The sequence below is a fragment of the Podarcis tiliguerta genome (assembly GCF_965153285.1).
Source record: "Podarcis tiliguerta genome assembly, chromosome: 10".
Taxonomy (NCBI): Eukaryota; Metazoa; Chordata; class Lepidosauria; order Squamata; family Lacertidae; genus Podarcis; species Podarcis tiliguerta.
In genome coordinates, this window is record NC_139543.1 from 14,892,229 (window position 1) to 14,912,618 (window position 20,390).

Genomic DNA, 20,390 nt, shown 5'->3' on the forward strand with positions numbered 1-20,390 from the left:
ACAGTCTGCCACTGCTCCAGCCATATTGCCTAAACTCTCTTCCTCCATCTTCCCTTCTCTTGTTTATCCATGCTGGAGAAAACATACATGCGTTCTGCTATTGCTTTACACCACCCTGTGCCTAGGGTTATTTAAGAGCATGTTATGTTAGGGCATTGCACCCTGGTGAGTCCTTTGGTTCTGTTACGAATTATGAGCAAAAGCAAGCCACACGCTTCATCTCGACACGCACGCAAATCCCCAGTGCGATGACAGCAGAGGATGGCATAAATAAGCACGTTGTCATTAGGACTGCAGCTCATGACCATTTGACGTAATGGCGCTTCTGCACTTCATTAACCATTCTGCCCGTATGCAGACATGCCCCCAAGACTAACATCTGATGGGTTTATTGATGCAGCAATGGGCAATAAACACACAGGTCAGATCATCCACTAACACAGATTGCTGTGTAAATGTGAAGCACAGTGAGGAAATAGTGTTCAGGGTGGCATTGCCTCAGGGCCAAGTGAAACCATGTTAAATGCATGGCTTTCATCTGATGAAGAGGAAGGTGGAGGAGAAGCCACAGGGAAGCGATCAGGACAAAGCTGAGATGGAGGGTTGAACCTTGATCTCCACATCATTCCAATGAAAATTGCCTGCCCTGGAGTTGCCATTGCCCCAGGTAGGAATAGGGTAGAAATTCAGTTGGGTTTGGATTGTAACACAGACTCACCTAATTTCCTGGAAGCATCACAGATTCTTCAAAATTCGCAGTTCTCTGAATTTTGTGGTGCTGTTCCCCAACCCAAAAATACCTACCGAAATGTGTGAAAGTGTGTGTCCGTGAAAATGCCATACCAAAAAAATGCATTATGTATAGGGAAATGGCTTGCAAAAATGTATTTATTAAGAGAAATGTGTGCCGAAACACTGGTGGATTTTTGCGAGGACCTTTGTTTAAAATAGTAATAATCACAAGCTGATGGGGAAATGGAGCAAACTGAATTGAAGGTTAAAAAACAAGAAACTGATTAAAAATAGGAAACAGAAAGAATCTGAAATTGACAGATTTGTGTCCATCCCTAGTCCTTGGATGGAAACTCCTTTCCATTTGCTTGTTTGTATGAGTTCAGTGCTCAGCTGCAGCCCTTAAAGAAGGGATTATGTGGTCTGCTGGATTTCTGGGTACTCCCAGCATATCCTTCCTGATCCTTGGGCCAGGCATAGGCAAACTCGGCCCTCCAGATATTTTGGGACTACAACTCCCATCATCCCTAGCTAACAGGACCAGTGGTCAGGGATGATGGGAGTTGTAGTCCCAAAACATCTGGAGGGCCGAGTTTGCCTATGCCTGCTTTAGGCTGTGCTAGTTGGGACTGATGCAGTTCAAGATGCTGCTAATGGGACAAGAGTAGCGGCGGAGTGTGTCTTCATGGCACCCAAGGGTGTAGCCGGAGGGGGCAGGGAGGGGCAGCTGGCCCCCCAATCAATAAAAACCAGCCCAATCAAATCAGCCCAATCACACCAAACATGAGGCTAAGCAAAGGTCTGCTCTTGGCTTACCAATCATGGTTTGTTCAAACAAAACAAACCAGGATCCCTTGTTCGGGTATCTTCCTTTCACGTTACCCAAGGTATATTCAACAGCAGCTTTTGACAATAACTTTTGCCAGATTACTGTTTTCAGCTATTTTTCAGACGTTCAATGGTTCTCACCCTTACCACCCTTTGTGAGGAGAAATGTGATGTGCAAAACACACAATAAAATCTGTTTTGTGGGCCAGTGTCTGAAGATGGGATCTCTTGAAATCACTGATTTTTTTGTTATTATTATTCCTTAGCTTTGTGTCATTTTCCTATTTCTGCTTGCTGTTCAACATGTTCCCCGTCTCTCTATTTAGCAACAGGGGACCTGTGACTCTCCAGCCATTGTTGTTCTACGGCGTCAATCATCCCTGAGACCATCAGATGTATTGACTTGGGCTGATGGGAGTTGGAGTCCCTCAGTTTCTGGAGAGTCACTGTTCCCCAGCACATTATGGATTCAGGCCTATTATATATATTTAAAATTCTTGAAAAGCCATCTATGGCATCTTTTCTCTATCTGAGCTGTCCTCTACTTTCATGTACCAAGAGCCGGGTCTGTCTTCTTCCTTAGGGCATCTTAGCACACACAGATTCTAACATCCCAGCACTTTCCTGCATTTCATCAGCAACAAGATGTCTTTAATTTACATGCTTCTCCCAAATGCACCCTCTGAGAATACTAAGACAAAATTTCATACAGATGGGAAAGTCTTCTCAGTCTCCTCACCACCTTTCATGTTTTCCGGGGGCCTAAATAAACAGTCCCCTCACAGAATCCCACACAGGTTTTTAAGCTCCACCATTTTCATGCATGTTAACTTCACTCCTTGTTACGCCTCAGAAATGAGGTGTGCCCGGCAGGAATTTGGACTTCAGTAGAAGAAATAAACGACAAACAGTCGGCGTTTTGTAGCGTTCGTGGTATTATTCTCATATAAATAATGGGATTGGTACATAACAAGAACATGTCATTATATCTTTCAGATTTCTAAGTAACGTTAGGAATTCTAAATGGCAAACAGATGACAGACCCAATTTCCCCATGTGGATGAAGCCAATGAAGGGGTTTCCTCAAGTATATCTAGGAAAGAAGAATATAGGTGATTCTGGATCTGTGGGGGGGACTCTATAAGGGAACAGCCTGGCTCAGTGTCCTTTCTCATTCTTTTCAATTGCATCCACAGGAGGAGTGGTGATGGGACAACAATGAGTGGTCAGAGGGGGGAGACAGGGAAGAGGAGGTATTGGAAGCTGAAGAGGCAACAGGGTTTAGAGAGCTGGGGGAGACTGTGGCAGAGAGAAGTCGAAGAAGAAGAAGAAGAAGAAGAAGAAGAAGAAGAAGAAGGAGGAGGAGGAGGAGGAGGAGGAGGGGGGGGGAGAGGAGAGAGGTCAGGAGGCAGAGATGAGCTAGACAGATGAAGAGTCACAGGTATCTCCCACTCCTCCTGAGACAAGCTCACCTCACCGCTTGTTTCCCAGAACCAGAAGAGACATGAAAAGGGTGGAGGATAGGCTGACTGCCTGCAGGCTCAGTCTCTGCTTGTCCGATTGCTTGGAAGAAGCTCCAGAGAGGAGGAGGCACAGACGAGCTTGGGCAGATGGGCTTTAGTCTCAGCAACTGATTTCCTGGAATAAGACCTACAGGGAACAAGCTGCTGTGCTTACTAGGCCAACTCTGTGAAGGTTGTGCTTTTGAACTGTGTGATTTACTGACCAGCTCACTCTGTGGCACACAGTGTCTCTGGGCATTTAAAAGTGCTGGCAAAAAAACAACGACACTAGCTAAGATGATAGAAAATAAACCCAAGGCTATCGCAGAAACAGTCTACTAATCTGTAACAGGCTCTCACAAACTCTGTGGAAAAGAATTAAAACAGGATGCTGAATGCATTTCAACAAAAGCAAGTCCCACAAAATGCAGCAGAGCTTGCTTCGTAATAACTTTGCTGAGTAGTTCAACCACAGAAACAATGCATGCTGTCTCCAGGTAGAAAAATCCAACTACGCGATAAAACCTGAGAATTGTCTAAGGGTTAGTTTTCTGTTCATGGCAAGACAGGAACTTTTTACTCCTCAGTAATAAAAAGTAACAGCTCATAAGGAGGAGGGGGACACAAACAATAAAATAGATAACAAATATCCAAACAAAATCTCTTCCATTCAATAACTTCTGGGGTGTACTTAGATTTGACAAAGTGATATATTATAAACGGGATGACCTTCAAATAACAAAACTTAGGCACCAAAGGTGTCATGGACTTTGAAGACACTCGAACTCCAGACAAAAGAGAGAAATGTGCTAAGAGGAAGGCACACTTGGCAAACCCTCGCAGTGATCAACTCCCACCCGGAAACCTATGTCCCCACTGTGGAAGGACGTGTGGATCCAGAATTGGCCTCCACAATCACTTACGGACTCACTGTTAAGACCGTGTTCATGGAAGACAATCATACTTGGCTGCTAGTGGTCGCCAAAAAAGAAGACATTTAAGGTAATATCACATCATTTTAAACAGCCAAGAACAGTATCATGGGAACTGTAGTTTGTTAAGAGGGCTGGGCGTTGTTGGAAAACCCCGCTCCCCTTCCCAGAGCACAATTCCCAGAGTACATTTCCCTGGGAAGTGGGCTTGACTGTTGAACAGCTCTGAGAATTGCAGCTCTGTGAGGAGAACACCGGGTCTCCTAACAACTCTCAGCGCCCTTAACAAACTACATTTCACCAGGTTTAAAGTGGTATGTTACTGTTTTAAAGTGCAGATGGAGCCTTGGTACACCATCTGTGCACAGGGGAGTTTCTTTTTGTGCCCCTCACACGTGACAGAAGCACCGTGGAAACACTTTTCCATTGGCTTATCCCACAAAGCTGCCACAAATGTTTCAAAGCCCGCCAGAAGTTCGTGGAACTACCAAGAGGGAGGGCGATGATTCTGTAGGAAAGATCCAAGCTGCCCAGGGTCCCTACCCTGGTGGCTGTGGACCTTTGAATGTTTGCAAGAACGCTGTGGGATGAATCTATGGCAAAGCAGCTCCCACAGCATGTACTGCAACATCTAATGAGCACATCCGTTGATTCCAAAGGAGATCAAAACTGACTGTAGAATATTTTTCACTCTTCTCTCTCCCTCCAGGCTGCTTTGTAAGTAAAGGCTTGCCCTCAAAAAACTTGACCTCGTGAATAGTCCTTGAAATCAATGAGAATTACTGGCATGTGGCAACTATTCACCAAAGTAAGAGCAACTCGCCCCAAAAGACGTAACACAGTTATTGAGAAGGCTGTTGAAGTTGTTCCTCTAAATCGATTGCTTTTCTTCATAAATGCAAAGAACAGGTGCTCTTCATACTGGAGGAGGAAAGCGAAAGAGGTGTCAGATGAGGAGAATTTTCACGGTTTAAAAAAAGGGATAGTGTGTTTTAGCCTTTGTTGACAACTTTTTTTTTATCAGTCCATGTTCCAGAACTTAACTGGATCTGCCAAAATTAGCAGATAGTATTAATCATGATTTTTGGGGACGCGGGTGGCACTGTGGGCAAAAGCCTCAGCGCCTTGGGCTTGCCGATCGAAAGGTCGGCGGTTCGAATCCCCGCGGCGGGGTGCGCTCCCGTTGTTCGGTCCCAGCACCTGCCAACCTAGCAGTTCGAAAGCACCCCCAGGCGCAAGTAGATAAATAGGGACCGCTTACTAGCGGGAAGGTAAACGGCGTTCCGTTTGCGGCTCTGGCTCGCCAGATGCAGCTTGTCACGCTGGCCACGTGACCCGGAAGTGTCTCCGGACAGCGCTGGCCCCCGGCCTCTTGAGTGAGATGGGCGCACAACCCTAGAGTCTGTCAAGACTGGCCCGTACGGGCAGGGGTATCATGATTTATTTTTTCGACCTGGGGTGAGGAACCTATGGCCCTCCATGTTGGACTCCAACTCACATCATCCCTCAACTTTGGTCATGCTGTTTGGGGCTTATGGGATTAGGAGTGCAACATCTTCAGAGCCACATGTTCCCTTTCCCTGTTTTAGACAATGCCACCACCCCCCCTGCCTCCAACTAAGGCTAAGGTTGCCCAATGCCTAAATTGCCAAAGTTTTGATGATTCTACAGGGTAGGCAAAACCTCCAGGTCATAGCCAATTCCTTTCTTGGCCCCACAAATATGGCGACCACCACAGCCATAGCAAGGTCAATTCAATGAGTAAATGCAAAATTACCCAAGTAGATGGGTGGGTTGATCCAACGAAGAAGGGCTGGGAGTCTGGGGCTGGTGTGGGCTGTTTTAAATCCCCCAGGAGTGGATCTGCGGGAAGCCTGATTGTTCCCTCAAGCCTGCCCCAATTCGGCAGGCTGACTCAGGGCAATATTTCAAATCTGTGACAGATATTTTCACGTACTGCCTGTATTTTTGCTTCTCTGAGCAGAAGAGGGTTTAAAACTTGACTAGAAGGTTATGAAAGAGGGAGATTTTCTTCCCCAGTTCTAAGACATGGCATTGCATTGACTTCTAGATCAATGGGGGGGGGGGGGCTTGCAACAAAGTGTCTTCCGAATGACAAGAAGCCATACCAAAAAAAATGTACACTCACCTCTGCATTTTGGTTTGTGCTGTGCTTTTCTCTTTGTGACTCTCCTTGTGAAAAACTGGAAGGGGAAACAAATGGCAGCAGTTAATCTTCCACCTCAAATTATTCAGTTATCTCGTCATAGGTCTAAGGTACCATAGCCTGTCAAGTGAATGGTTGAAATTAATAAATGGTGGTATTGAGATAATATTTGGGAAATAAAGGGAAAACACAAAGTGCAGTACTGTGCCAGACAAGAAATTTCTGGATTCTAGCTACATGCAGAACCATTGAAAAACAATGGAAAACCAGATATTGAGCCATGTAGGGCAGCTGGCATTGAATAATGCTATCCTTTGCCCCTGCTCAAAGGAGTGGATGGGACCAGGAGATTGGGAGGTTGCCAAGGGAACGGGGGGGCAGGATGTGACAGAAAAATGCATCCTTCTTAAAATCCAGATGTGTTCTGGGAATGAAAAGGAGGAAGTGGGCAGAACTCAATGTGGGTTGGTTGGAGGAGGCTACACTGAGAGACTGGGAACCATGAGTTTGGATTTGATATCCCGCCTTGTACTCCCTTTAAGGAGTCTCAAAGCGGCTAACATTCTCCTTTCCCTTCCTCCCCCACAACAAACACTCTGTGAGGTGAGTGGGGCTGAGAGACTTCAAAGAAGTGTGACTGGCCCAAGGTCACCCAGCAGCTGCATGTGGAGGAGCGGGGACGCGAACCCGGTTCCCCAGATTACAAGACTACCACTCTTAACCACTACACCACACTGGCTCTGACTGCTTTAGACCCAAGCTTGCCAAAGCTATGAGAGCGGCAATGAGAGCCACTCTAGGAGTACAGTGTTCTGCAACCCCTCCACAGAAGACTTTAGGTCAGCTTTTCTCAACCTGTGGGTCCCCAGATGTTGTTGAACTACAACTCCCATCACCCCTAGCTAGCAAGGCCAGAGCTCAGGGATGATGGGAGTTGTAGTCCAACAACATCTTGAGAACCGCTGCTTTAGGTGTATATGCGTGTAAAATGAGCCATGTTTCTTAAAGGTACTAACCTCCACTGCATCTCGATTTTCCCAGTGGAAACACAACCCTGGTTGAGTGCCCGGAACCCCCAGAATCTTGTTTTCACTCAGCAGAGACTGGAGGTGGTGCGCAACCTTTGTAACAATATTGATACCCTGGTCTTCCTTCCAGGGCAATGTCCATAGTTTCCCCTCTGCCAATTTTATCCTCAAAGCAGCGCAGTGGAGTAGGTGAGGCTGAAGAATGGTGACTGGCCAAAGGTCACCTAGTAAGCTTCACAACTGAGTGGTGATATGGACCTGGGCTTCCCCAGTTCTAGTCCAACATGCTAAACACAACATCACACTTTATCTAGCCTCCTATCTGACCCAGTTAAGAAACAGTTTGCCAAGAAGAAGCAAAGGAAGTTTTGTATAAACATGTATTCAGGGGCCACTTGACGGAGCCACGCCCTAAGATCCACCAGACTTAGGTCAACAACGGCAACATCAAACGATGGGTTGCAGTTACAAAACAGTCCTTGCAGATCAGACAACAAGGACAAAGTTCATATATCACTATTCATCACTTATTCAAACAATGAAGCAATAACTTACCAGAACCAAGGCTCACATATTTGAATCAGCCCACCATTCCTAAGTGTGACTGGATATGTATTTTTGTTTCCTAAATGACAATCCAAGGCAGAAATCCAGCAGGATGCCTGGAACGCACTGGCATTTTAAGGAACATGTTTTCTGAAGATGGCATCTTGAAGGTTGCTTTGCACATTGCATTATGTGTTGAAAAGAGGATGCGCAAGTGACTCATGCGTCTTTTTGTGGCTTTTGTTTGTGCAAGGAGGGTATTTTATTTGCATCTCCTCCTTACAAGGAGAGGTTACAGCTTGCACATCTTACCAGAAATGAATGAGAGAAACAAAAATAGATACCAGAATCAGTTCTGCAGTTCCTTGAATCATGCAAATCTGCCCCGGGTATTCTATTAGACCTCATATGGAAATGTAGCTTGGCAATTGTCTGAGTGTAGGGTTGCCATACGTCCTGAATTTCCCTGATGTATCTGGAATAGTGCAGTCGGAAGCAGCGTCTGGATGTATGTCAACCCATGTTCTGTTTCGTGAATTTGCCAAAAAAAGTTCAACAACAACTTTTCTGTCCAGAGTGCATATGGAAACATTGCCTTTGAAGAGGCCATGCCACCTGACTCAAATCAGTAACAAATGGGCAGACTGCAATACAGTCCATTTGTATAGCTACAACTGACATGGGTTATATAAACAAAACCACTTGGGTACCTTCTAACATGTAACCATGGGCATAAGCCATGGTGAGCTCAAGTCTTCCAGAATACCCCCATCTGTCAGGGAATGCCTTGTTGTTGGTGCTCTGTTGGGTGAGCAACAGATAGAGAAGGAAATGAGGAAACAGATAGGAGTATGGACCTGAATTATATTGGATATAAGAGTTCAGACACTCTACACCATTGACCTAAGCAGACCATTTTGGACTGGTAAAATGGTTATAGAAGGGGTGAGATAGCTCCTTTAGGACCACATTCCCCAATAGATAGCCATGTGGCTGCTTGCCAATGAGGACCAGGTAAAGGTAAAGGGACCCCTGACCATTAGGTCCAGTCGTGACCAACTCTGGGGTTGCGGCACTCATCTCGCTTTATTGGCCGAGGGAGCCGGCTTACAGCTTCTGGGTCATGTGGCCAACATGACTAAGCCGCTTCTGGCGAACCAGAGCAGCGCACGGATATGCCGTTTACCTTCCCGCTGGAGCGGTACCTATTTATCTACTTGCACTTTGACGTGCTTTCAAACTGCTAGGTTGGCAGGAGCAGGGACCGAGCAATGGGAGCTCACCCCATTGCGGGGATTCGAACCGCCGACCTTCTGATCAGCAAGTCCTAGACTCTGTGGTTTAACCCACAGTGCCACCCGGGTCCCTAATGAGGACCAGAGCTGCAGACAAATGTGGACGGAGCAACAGATGAAACTCTTAGCTTGGTGGAAGAAGCTACAGTTAGTGGGTGGTTCCCTAGACCAGATGGATGGGAGCCTGCCTGCTCTTGATGGAGTTACACTCTCTCTGAAGGAGCAGGTACATAGCTTGGGGGTATTTCAAGACCAATTGCTGTCACTTGAGGCTCAGGTGGCCTTGATGGCACAGAGTGCCTTCCATCAGCTTTGGCTGGTGCCCCACCCTTGCTCCTACCTGGATAGGGATAGTCTAACATCTGTCGTCTATGCTCTGCTAAGCTCTAGGTTAGATTATTGTAATGTGTTCTGTGTGCATGGGGCCGCGTCTGAAAACAGTTCGGAAACTTCCGCTGGTGCAAGACAGTTTGAGCGTATTGGACAGATCCTGGCCCAACTGCAGTGGCTGCCAATTAGTTTCTGGGTCCAATTCTAAGTGCTGGTTTTGATCTATCAAGCCTTAAACAGCTCAGGACTGCAATAATTCAAGGGCTGCTTCTCCCCATATGACAGAGTCCTGATCCTGTGATCATAATCTGAGGCCCTTCATAGTGTGCCTCCTCCACAAGAGGTCCGGAGGATGGCAACATGAGAATAGGCCTTTTCTGCAGTGTCATCTGCAAGGAGGATCTCCTGACACCTTCATTATACATCAGCGCCAGGTGAAAAGATTATTTTTCTACCAGGCCTTTGGCTGATTAACATTCTGTGTTCTGGAGGTTGCATCACCAAGCCAAGATTTTACAGTCTGTGGAAAACAGATGAACCTAGGTGCTCAAGTTGGTCCTAATAAGATTAATGCAAACTGCAGGAGAAGGGAGGCTTGGTAGAACATTGGAACTGTGAGTGAGTTTGATCAACTCCATGTACATTTCTTGCTTGAAAAGGAAAGTTCAGAAGGGAACGTATGAATAAGTTGTGAATCTTCCTATCTTTCAAAGTTTCCTATTAACTCCAAGGGAGGAAAAATTAACTGCAAACACTGACTACTCAGCTTGCTTAACTATTTCAATGAACCCAGAGCTGCTTTCACACATGGAACAATGGCCGAGCCAATTTGTTTTTCTTCACAAATGTCTAAAATTGCAACACTCCGGCTCCACGCAACACCAGACAAGCACCTGCGCCCTAGCACAGATTAGGGTTGCCATATTTCCGCTGCTGTTTCCATCGTGTTGCCAAACATCCAGGGTTTTCCTGATATTTGGCAAAATTCCCCCCTGATGCCGAAACCAGGACATGTCAACCACTGTAATGAACAATCAGGGTGAGGAAGACTCTGAACAGGGAACAGCTTTGGATGTTATTAGAAGCTCCAGCTAATGCATGCACAAGCCCTTTATGCAATCATTCTGACATCCAGGAGGAAACTTGCTACCGGTTTTCATAAAGCTTGTGCATCTTCTCCTATGCAAATTATTCTACACTGTTACCATAGAAACCCAAAAGCCAAAATCTCAAGGTACTGGTCCAGCCAAGAGCTGATACTTCTAACTATCCCCCAAGCCACTCCGAGCCAGTGTGCTGCCATATCCCCAGGGCTTACAGAACCAGAACACCCCAACCTGGAAGCTAGATTCCATTGCTACGTCCAACCTTTTAAAAATAAATAAATAAATGACTTTTTAAGACTTAGAAGAAACAGAACAGATCCTCTGCCACAATATAGAGACCCTGCTGTGTGAATTCATGACATACTTAGGTTACATGCTTTGTTTACATGGATCCGTACCTGATAAAAGTTTATGTCCCAGGAGGCCCATCATGGTCACAGTCAACACAATCAATGCTATTAGAGATAAGATGCTTAAGGAATTTTCGTCACGTTCCTGACTCCGAGTAGCAGAAACTGGAAAGAAAAAATGTCCTTGCGTTGTAGTCGATACATACGTTTCAAGAATATGTAGTCCTTTCATACTACGTATGACAACCCAGAGAGGGTTGTCTCTGTTAGAACATTTGCTATAGGGCGCACACCTTGTTCTCGGTGATGCCAAATCAATAGCTGAAGAAAACATTGTCAATCAGCAAGGACTGCATTTGATCCTGCCTCTCACAGGCTCTAGGATCACAGTAGGTTCCACCACCAAGACAAGCCCAGGGCCAACCACATGGGACAACTGTGGCTGCAGACCACACATTATTCTACTTGGCTTTGGGCTATAGTGGCCAATACAATACTATCATCAATACTTACTACAGGGCAAATCACAGATGTGTGAAGGAATGGAATAGTCTACATCTGTCCTCCGTCCCTTATAAAAGAAAAAAAGGGAGGGAGGTTATTACCTTAGCACAGGTTTTTGTTTTGTTTTGTTGGTCAGTTGAATGTAACTCCCCCATTTCCTTGCAGCGTTAGATCTGCTAAATAGGTGTTGACAATATAACATTTAGCTACTGCCCATACCAGAAGCAGCTCAAAGGTGGGGCAAAGTCACTACCGTAGCTTCCGGGCAGGTGGGTTGCTATTGCTTATCAGGAGGGAGAGGGGCAAAGCAGTGGGGAGGCTGGCATGGTGCAAATGCACCAGCAGGAACACCAAATTGAGATCTGCACACTGTCCGTCTCTGTGACGCCTCTATTTTCCGCTCCCAGTAAATAACAGTGGCCCACCTGCCAGAAACCTAGCATAGCATCTTCACCCACCCAGCAAGCCACTTCTGATCCAACAGCATGCGGTCAGTGGACTAGGCTAGTCCCCTAATTGCTCCCAATAAAATAAAGTATTGAAGTCAGGCACCTCCTTCCCAAAACTCAGGAATCTTCTGCCATAATAATAATAATAATAATAATAATAATAATAATTTATTATTTATACCCCGCCCATCTGGCTGGGTTTCCCCAGCTACTCTGGGCGGCTTCCAACAAAACACTAAAATACAATAACCTATTAAACATTAAAAGCTTCCCTAAACAGGGCTGCCTTCAGATGTCTTCTAAAAGTTTAGTAGTTATTTTTCTCTTTGACATCTAATGGGAGGGCGTTCCACAGGACGGGTGCCACTACCGAGAAGGCCCTCTGCCTGGTTCCCTGTAACTTGGCTTCTCGTAGCGAGGGAACCGCCAGAAGGCCTTCAGCGCTGGACCTCAGTGTCCGAGCAGAACGATGGAGGTGGAGACGCTCCTTCAGGTATACTGGACCGAGGCCTTTTAGGGCTTTAAAGGTCAGCACCAACACTTTGAATTGTGCTCGGAAACGTACTGGGAGCCAATGTAGGTCTTTCAAGACCGGTGTTATGTGGTCTCAGCGGCTGCTCCCAGTCACCAGTCTAGCTGCCGCATTCTGGATTAGTTGTAGTTTCCGGGTCACCTTCAAAGGTAGCCCCACATAGAGTGCATTGCAGTAGTCCAAGCGGGAGATAACCAGAGCATGCACCACTCTGGCAAGACAGTCCACAGGCAGGTAGGGTCTCAGCCTGCCTACCAGATGGAGCTGATAAACAGCTGCCCTGGACACAGAATTGACCTGTGCCTCCATAGACAACTGTGAGTCCAGAATGACTCCCAGGCTGCGCACCTGGTCCTTCAGGGGCACAGTTACTCCATTCAGGTTTAGGGAGGCTGCTGGTGCCTTTGTCCTTAGCTGTTCCCCTACAAAAAAAATTCACCACAACAACTGTTCTGACCCATCTTCCCCAGTTTCTCCCTCAGCTATAGTCTTAACATTTTCCCAAGGAGGTAAATGCATTCCCCCCCCCCCCCGATGCCTTGCCATTGCTGCTGCAATAAGATGATAAAGAACTTGTCAGGGAACTGCCATCAGTGTCCGAGGGAGAGAGCAAGCTCCGGAGGGATCCCAGAGAGCGTTCCGGGAGTGGGAGGGGCAGCCCATCTTCTGGGGGAGAGAATCAGTGTAGCTCCAGTGGAGAAGGGGGGGAGATGGGGGAATCGGCGAGGCGATCCCATGACTCCTTGCCGGGGACCAGCGGGGAGAGAAGGGGTCCTCTGCTGCCTACGCCCTCCTTGCGCAGAAGGCTTCCACGCAGGGAGAGTAGAAGGAGACTTGGCATCAAAGAACTTCTTTGCTGGAAGAAGTTTAAGAAATGCCCACTGACGGATTCTGCCAGCGATTGAGACGGTCACGGGCAAGTGGCTGCCCGGACAGGAAAGGTTCACTCAGGCAACCCCACCAGACATTGGGACAAGCTTACGCACGAGCAACTCCTAGAACCATTACAGAACTGATTAGGGAAGATGTGCTACTTCCCCCTCTGGTTATCATTTGCATGCTAGCACAGAAAAGACCTTCAAAACAAAATACAAACCTGAATGCAGATGTCTGAGCCACATGTTTTGCCTGAGATGTTGACATACGTTGAACTCAAGCCAGCCTGTGAAAGAGGCAAAAGCAAAAAAACCACATTAGCCCAAAGGCAACAAAGATGCCTCATTTTCCTTTTTGGCCATGATACTTATTTGACTGTGCCACAAAACACAGTGGTTTGCATTGATGAAGACATTCACCCCTTTTTGGTGTGTCCATGGAGCATGCTAATGCTGTGCCAGTTCTAAGTGTGGGGAACCTGTGTCCCTCCAGATGTTACTGCACTCCAAATCCCATTAGCTGCAGCCAGTATGGTCAATGGTCAAGGATGATGGGATTTGGAGTCCAGTATAGTTAAAGCTATGGTTTTCCCAGTAGTGATTAATGGAAGTGAGAGCTGGACCATAAAGAAGGCTGATCGCTGAAGAATTGATGCTTTTGAATTATGGTGCTGGAGGAGACTCTTGAGAGTCCCATGGACTGCAAGAAGATCAAACCTATCCATTCTGAAGGAAATCAGCCCTGAGTGCTCACTGGAAGGACAGATCGTGAAGCTGAGGCTCCAATACTTTGGCCACCTCATGAAAAGAGCAGACTCCCTGGAAAAGACCCTGATGTTTAGAAAGATTGAGGGCACAAGAAGAAGGGGACGACAGAGGATGAGATGGTTGGACAGTGTTCTCAAAGCTACCAGCATGAGTTTGACCAAATTGCAGGAGGCTGTCACTTCTTGTCACTTGAAGTCATTGGCTTGAATCCTACCCTCCAGGAACAGGAGAAAACAAGCTTGTTCCTTCTTCTGTGTTATAGCTCTTGAGAAATTTCCTTTCAGTTTCCTCTTTTCTAGGCTAAACATACCCAGCTCCCTCAACCGTTCCTCATAAGGCTTGGTTTCCAAACCCTTGATCATCTTGGTTGTCCTGCTCTGCATTTGCTCAGTTCGAGGTAATGACTCAGTGCTTCTCGCTGCTTTTGTTGAGAGTCGTTGAAGGCTGACAACATCAACCTCGCCATCTGGGAATCCTTTACAGACAACCGCAGTGTCTGGAGACAGGCGGTATGGTTGTGCAACCATAGCAGTGACCAGAGGAGGAAGAACCGCTGGGAAGAGCACACAGTGAAGTAACACCATGGTGCATCTGCAGCAGCACAACCGGATGCCTTCATCTGGCCCAGCTGCAACAAAACAGGTCTCTCCCATATTGGTCTCTACAGCCACAGCAGGCGCTGTAACTTCATCCCCAAAGAAACACTCCTCCATTGTCCCCCAAGGCAGATGGATGTCAACAACAACATCTCAAAGCCAGTTTCATTGTTTGGTCATTTGTGAAATGCATCATAATGCATACAGTGGTACCTCGGGCTACATACGCTTCAGGTTACAGACTCCACTAACCCAGAAATAGTACCTCAGGTTAAGAACTTTGCTTCAGGATGAGAACAGAAATTGTGCTCCGGTGGCACGGGAGCAACAGGAGGCCCCATTAGCTAAAGTGGTGCTTCAGGTTAAGAACAGTTTCAGGTTAAGAACGGTGCTCCGGAACGAATTAAGAACTTAGCCTGAGGTACCACTGTATTCTTTTCCTATACTTTGTGGCCAAGTTCACTGCTTGTGAAAGCTAGTAGGTGGCTAGGTTGAGAGTAGAATCATAGAGTCATAGAACTGGAGACTTGGAACAGACCCTTGTGTCATCTAGTCCAATCCCCTGCAATGCAGGGATCTCAGCTAAAGCATCCATGACAGCACAATTCAAAGAGTTGGTGCTGACCTTTAAAGCCCTAAACGGCCTCAGCCCAGTATACCTGAAGGGGTGTCTCCAACCCTATCATTCAGCCTGGACACTGAGGTCCAGCTCTGAGGTCCTTCTGGAGGTTCCCTCACTGCGAGAAGTGAGGTTGCAGGGAACCAGGTGGATGGCCTTCTCGGTGGTGGTACCCACCCTGTGGAACACCCTCCCACCAGATATCCAGGAAATAAACAACTATCTGACTTTTAGAAGACTCCTGAAGACAACCCTGTTTAGGGAAGTTTTTAAGGTTTGATGTTTTACCATTTTTTATGTGCTGTAAGCCACCCATCGTGGCTGGGGAAACTCAGCCAGGTGGGCAGGGTATAAATATAAAATTATTATATTACAGTGGATAACAGAACATTGGAAACTTCAAGCTGGTTCCTATGATGGAAGCTTTGGAGTCACAAAGCCAATCATCATCTTGATCCTCTTTCCAAATTAAGAAGAGGCTTCTTTTGGTTGTTGTTGTTAAAAATGTGTACCTAGCAAAACCTGTCTGATCTGAAGTGAGAACATTAGCAGTGGATATTTCTTCTAAGTGCTCTGTGCAAATCATTGTTCATTGTAAAGTCACTGAGAGGGTGTGGTGGAAAAAAAACCATTCGAAAACAAAAGAAGGGGAACTCTGTGATTCAAAGTCTACATGATTTCACAACATAACGTAGCTGTACAGAACATGTCAATTCCATAATGGTACTTGAGGGTTGATGGGGGTTTTTTATTAAAAAATGATATCCCATCTCACAGTAGGACTTAGTTGCTCTTTTTTTAAACTTGGGTCTTTAGGGTTAGTCAATATGTTTCCCACTGACTGAAATGGCTATTCTTCTACATGCCACATTTCTCAAAATGTTTGCCTTAAAAGGATCTGACAGACTTAGATCAAGCGTTCAGGATTCACTTGTAAGAAAGGAGAAATAAAAATGGCACAAACCACTGAGATGGGCTGGTGGATTCCAGTAGAGTTGCATAAAGATGCCTCTGTCTTGTTGCATACATGAACGGAAAATTCTGCCTCGGCAGCTTGTGACATGAAGGAAACTTCTATCCTATTGTCCACCACAGCAAGATTCATTTCCCAAGCTGAAACAGAAGTAGAAAAGCAATTACCGAGAAGCGATCCTAACTAGTGACACTTTTGTTTTTGCCGTTTAATACTTGCTTCATTTTTCAGCCAGCTTCATCGCTGAAGCTCAGAGGCGACCGCAAAATGTCCGCCCTTTAGTTAATCTCACAACTATTGCTTTATGAGGTTTGTGCGCCTTGTACCCAGGAGATTAGAACACCGCACCAATGCTTAAATAACTATACAAATTAGTATGTTGATTTTAATAAACTGCCCTTTGCAAATGTTTTCTTGGAATGAGACTTGTTGGCATTCATCTGTCTCGGGAGACAATGGAGTGTGCCTCCAGTGGTGAAGGCGAACTGCCTGCTGTGGTTGCAGAGACCAGTAACTCATAACTGCTGCCTCCTGCGTTGTTTTCGCTGCAATAGCACCACCGGAGTGGCCTGGGCAGTGTGTATGCAAAGGCGGTTTTAAGATGGCATGACCAGTGTGGTAGCACTGGGTGCCATGGTGCTGGAGGTGCCACAGCAATGCTGTGGAATGGAGCACAAGAGGTGGGGGCACTGAATTTTAGCGTCACACAGGGTGCCGCTGAAATTGGAGAGCCCAAAGTCCACCGCTGGTGTGTGGATCCACCCCCTATGGGCCTTGCTGATGTGCTGCAAAGGAAAGCAGAGCAATAAATTTGGCACCAGCTTGGCTGCTAGGAGTTGCCGGAAGGAGGCGTACAAGACGCCACCCAACCGCCTTAGGGACACCAAGGAAAACACCGTAATTCAAAGGATACAGTTCCTCATTATTCACGGTCCTTCAGATGTGGTCTTAGAAAAACAAAACAGAAAAAACCCACAGGTATAGACTAAGCAGATTGTTCCGCTATGACTGCCATTGAGCCATTACAAATGTAGAAAGATGTTTATGAATGCAATCACCTTACCTTGGGGATTTCCACGAGCAAATGGGCATCGAACCCAAGAACCGTGTTTAGTTGCAAACTAAAAAGGGGTTTTAAAAAAGAAGTGATTAGTTACACTGGGGATTTTTTTTATCTTAATCTGAATTTCTAAATGGAATGTAGTGATGAATAGAGGGACGGTGGCTTTTATCTTAAACACAATGGGAATTGGTTCCAAGGCAACATCCATAGGATTCTGATGTGCAGAAGCTAGCACAGTGGTTCCCTAATATTTGCCCTGAACCATGGACCACGTGAAAACTGCTGAGGGTCTTGGCAGATCACTTAATGGTTTTTCTGCCTGTTGCAGCAATTGCAACATTCTGTGCTAGATCCTGTATGGTTTTGGATGTTACTTCTATTGCTATTTTATTCCTTGTGCATTGTATAAGGAGCAATTTAAAAATACAGTCAAAAATCAACATGGATATTGAATGCAAAGGACTTGTTGTGCCCATCTTCAACCACAAATCCACAGACACACCTCGGACCACATGAAGGAAACTTAAAGACCACCGGTGGTCTTTGCACCACAGTTTGGGAACCCCTGTTCTAATGAATTGGGGGTTAGGGGGAGATTAGATTTGGGCGCTTCTTCCCAACAAGCGAAATAATTCCAATGGGATAATACAGCCTTCACAAAACCAATGCTCTCTGAACTGCTTCTCAAACTGTCAATACATTTCTAATGATGGCCGTCCTACGAGTCATAGAGAAGAAGAAGAGGAGGAGGAGGTGGAGGAGGAGGAGGAGGAAGAGGAGGAGGAGTCTGGATTTGATATCCCGCTTTATCACCACCCTAAGGAGTCTCAAAGCGGCTAACATTCTCCTTTCCCTTCCTCCCCCACAACAAACACTCTGTGAGGTGAGTGGGGCTGAGAGACTTCAGAGAAGTGTGACTAGCCCAAGGTCACCCAGCAGCTGCATGTGGAGGAGCAGAGACGCGAACCCGGTTCACCAGATTACGTGTCCACCGCTCTTAACCACTACACCACACTGGCTCTCCAGAGGGGACAGCGTAGCTTTCCCACAGGACCCAGCTACAATATTTCTCTTAATAAGTAGAGCAAAGGAAATAATGTACAAGGGGGAAAATATACCTTCATGCAAAGGTTTGGCTGTGCATCAACTCGAGAATATTTTACCTGATTGAAAACAGAGTGATCAGAGAGTTATTGGCATCGTCTGAGAAAAACAGGCATTGGCATAGCTAGATTTTAGATGCATTGGAAAGATTATTGATTTATAAGCATTGCAAAGATATTCCTTACTGAACTGAAAGCTAAGCCTGACTTGGTGTAAACTTGACTTACTAGCTGACAGCTAAAAGTTCACTTGGTGTACATCAAAGCCTCGTGTGGGTGGCATTTTTAGTGAATGCATGGAGTACAGATGTTGTGTCCTACTCTGAACCTTTGTTCACCCCCCCCCCTCCTTGAACACATCCTAGGCGCATTCAAACTGATGTATATCTGCATATAGCTTGTGGACACAAGGGTAGGAATGTTTAAACAGATTGATCCTTCAATTTCCCCCCGGTCTCTTAACATTTTGCAGTACTGTCCTCCGCTTTTAAAAAATGTACCAATAATAATAATAATAATAATAATAATAATAATAATTTTATTTATACCCCGCCCTTCCCGGTTCAAAAACCGGGCTCAGGGCAGCTAACAACAAATTTAAAACACTTTTTAAAACTTACTTATAAAAACAGCACAAAATACAGTATAAAAACATGAATGACAATAAAATTCAAAAATCAAAAATCAATTAGATAATCCCCATGGCTAGCTGGCTGAATTGGTCCTACTTGGGCCAGAGAGGAGGCCAGGGGAGAATTAGCTGTGGGGTCTCAGAGCGGGTTTACCTTTACCAAAGATAAACGCTGCAAAGAACTGAACAATGAAAGATAGTTATTAACTCTCTCAGCACACCAGGTCTAGAACAATGTATATGAAGAACTACACACATGAAATGGATATTATAAGTATAAAATGTAGCAGAGGTGCTGTTTGTAAGGTGGAAAAAAAATGTTGTCAGCTGCGAAAACGGACTAACAACAAGTGAAGGATGACAATTGGACATTAAATAAGAGATGATGCAGCTACGGGAGGAAATGATCGACATACATTTGCAACAGGAGCAGGAAACCTGATTTTAAGAAACTGTATTAAATTAAAGTAATTTGGTTTGATTTGTAATAATTTGGAATGTTAATTTTTTTTAAAAAATTAAATAAAAAATATGTACCAAAATGCACATCCAGTCACATATCTTGTATTCAAACGCATTCAGAATGCCTATTTCAGAATGAAATAATATATTATTAAAATTAGCAATAAAAAATTCTGTTTTGTGGGGAAAGAATAAAGAAATTTGTTTTCAAAGGAGACCAACGCATTTTGGCCAATTACTGTTTCACAGTTCGTCTTCAGGTGAAACCAAGTTTGCCCTCCCACTCAATGACTGCATGCAGAAATACTGAACCCGGTGCATATATTTGCTCTTTGGTGCTTACTTTCTCTGCAGCGATATTTGCCGTGTTCTCTAGATCAACACACTGATCATTAGTCTTCATGAGCTGACAAAGGCTAACAGTAACGTGGACAGGGCAGGCCGCTTCCCATTCCAGCGTTTTTGTGTTGGGATTATAAATAACGTTGTCCCACAGGGCTTTGGTATCTAAAAGCAACACAGGAGGGAAATGAAGGCTTCGTAAAAGCACATTATATAGCTCAAGTGTCCGGGATGCTGAACTCAACTCCTCCCCAATGGTAGCTAGCTATAAGCACCTACCATTTTGTTGGCTGGGAGTGAGATGTGGCTCTGTTGCTATCAGCGCCAGATTTAGGTTTGATGAGGCCCTAAGCTACTGAAGGTAATGGAGCCCTTTATATGTCCAGCTGTCCTTTGTCAACAACAAATTGTCGCTGTTTTTTGTGTTGAATATATGCTATATGGTAATTTATGGACCTAATAGGTATCTAAAGCCATTTGCACATAACAAAGATGTACTTTATCAAAGTAATTGTTGAACTGAAATACAATTAATAAGAAGGATATTAATAGTGAAATACAACCCTATATATAGAAAGGAGCAAACCAGTGATATTTTAGGGAGCCCATTACTTACATCACAGGAGCCTACAGAACACAAAACACTGTTGCTGTATG

General features: G+C 45.4%; 1 protein-coding gene across 3 annotated transcripts in view; it reads right to left on the bottom strand.

Moving 5' to 3' along the window:
* Nucleotides 1-2,476: 2,476 nt before the first annotated feature.
* Nucleotides 2,477-20,390, bottom strand: part of IL17REL (interleukin 17 receptor E like) — a 52,191-nt gene continuing 34,277 nt past the window's right edge. For 2 of the 3 annotated variants that reach the window (XM_083399840.1, XM_083399841.1), the window contains exons 10-19: nt 19,735-19,898; nt 18,314-18,358; nt 17,196-17,253; nt 16,124-16,272; nt 13,398-13,463; nt 11,330-11,387; nt 10,865-10,981; nt 6,144-6,198; nt 4,282-4,915; nt 2,477-4,189 (exon numbers count right to left, since the gene is read on the bottom strand). In XM_083399840.1, the coding sequence (XP_083255966.1) occupies nt 4,885-4,915; nt 6,144-6,198; nt 10,865-10,981; nt 11,330-11,387; nt 13,398-13,463; nt 16,124-16,272; nt 17,196-17,253; nt 18,314-18,358; nt 19,735-19,898 (743 nt within the window). In that variant the 3' untranslated portion in view covers nt 2,477-4,189; nt 4,282-4,884. Of the gene's footprint in view, nt 4,190-4,281; nt 4,916-6,143; nt 6,199-10,864; nt 10,982-11,329; nt 11,898-12,548; nt 12,874-13,309; nt 13,464-16,123; nt 16,273-17,195; nt 17,254-18,313; nt 18,359-19,734; nt 19,899-20,390 lie in introns of all 3 variants that reach the window. The other variant, XM_083399842.1, reaches the window with a different exon arrangement.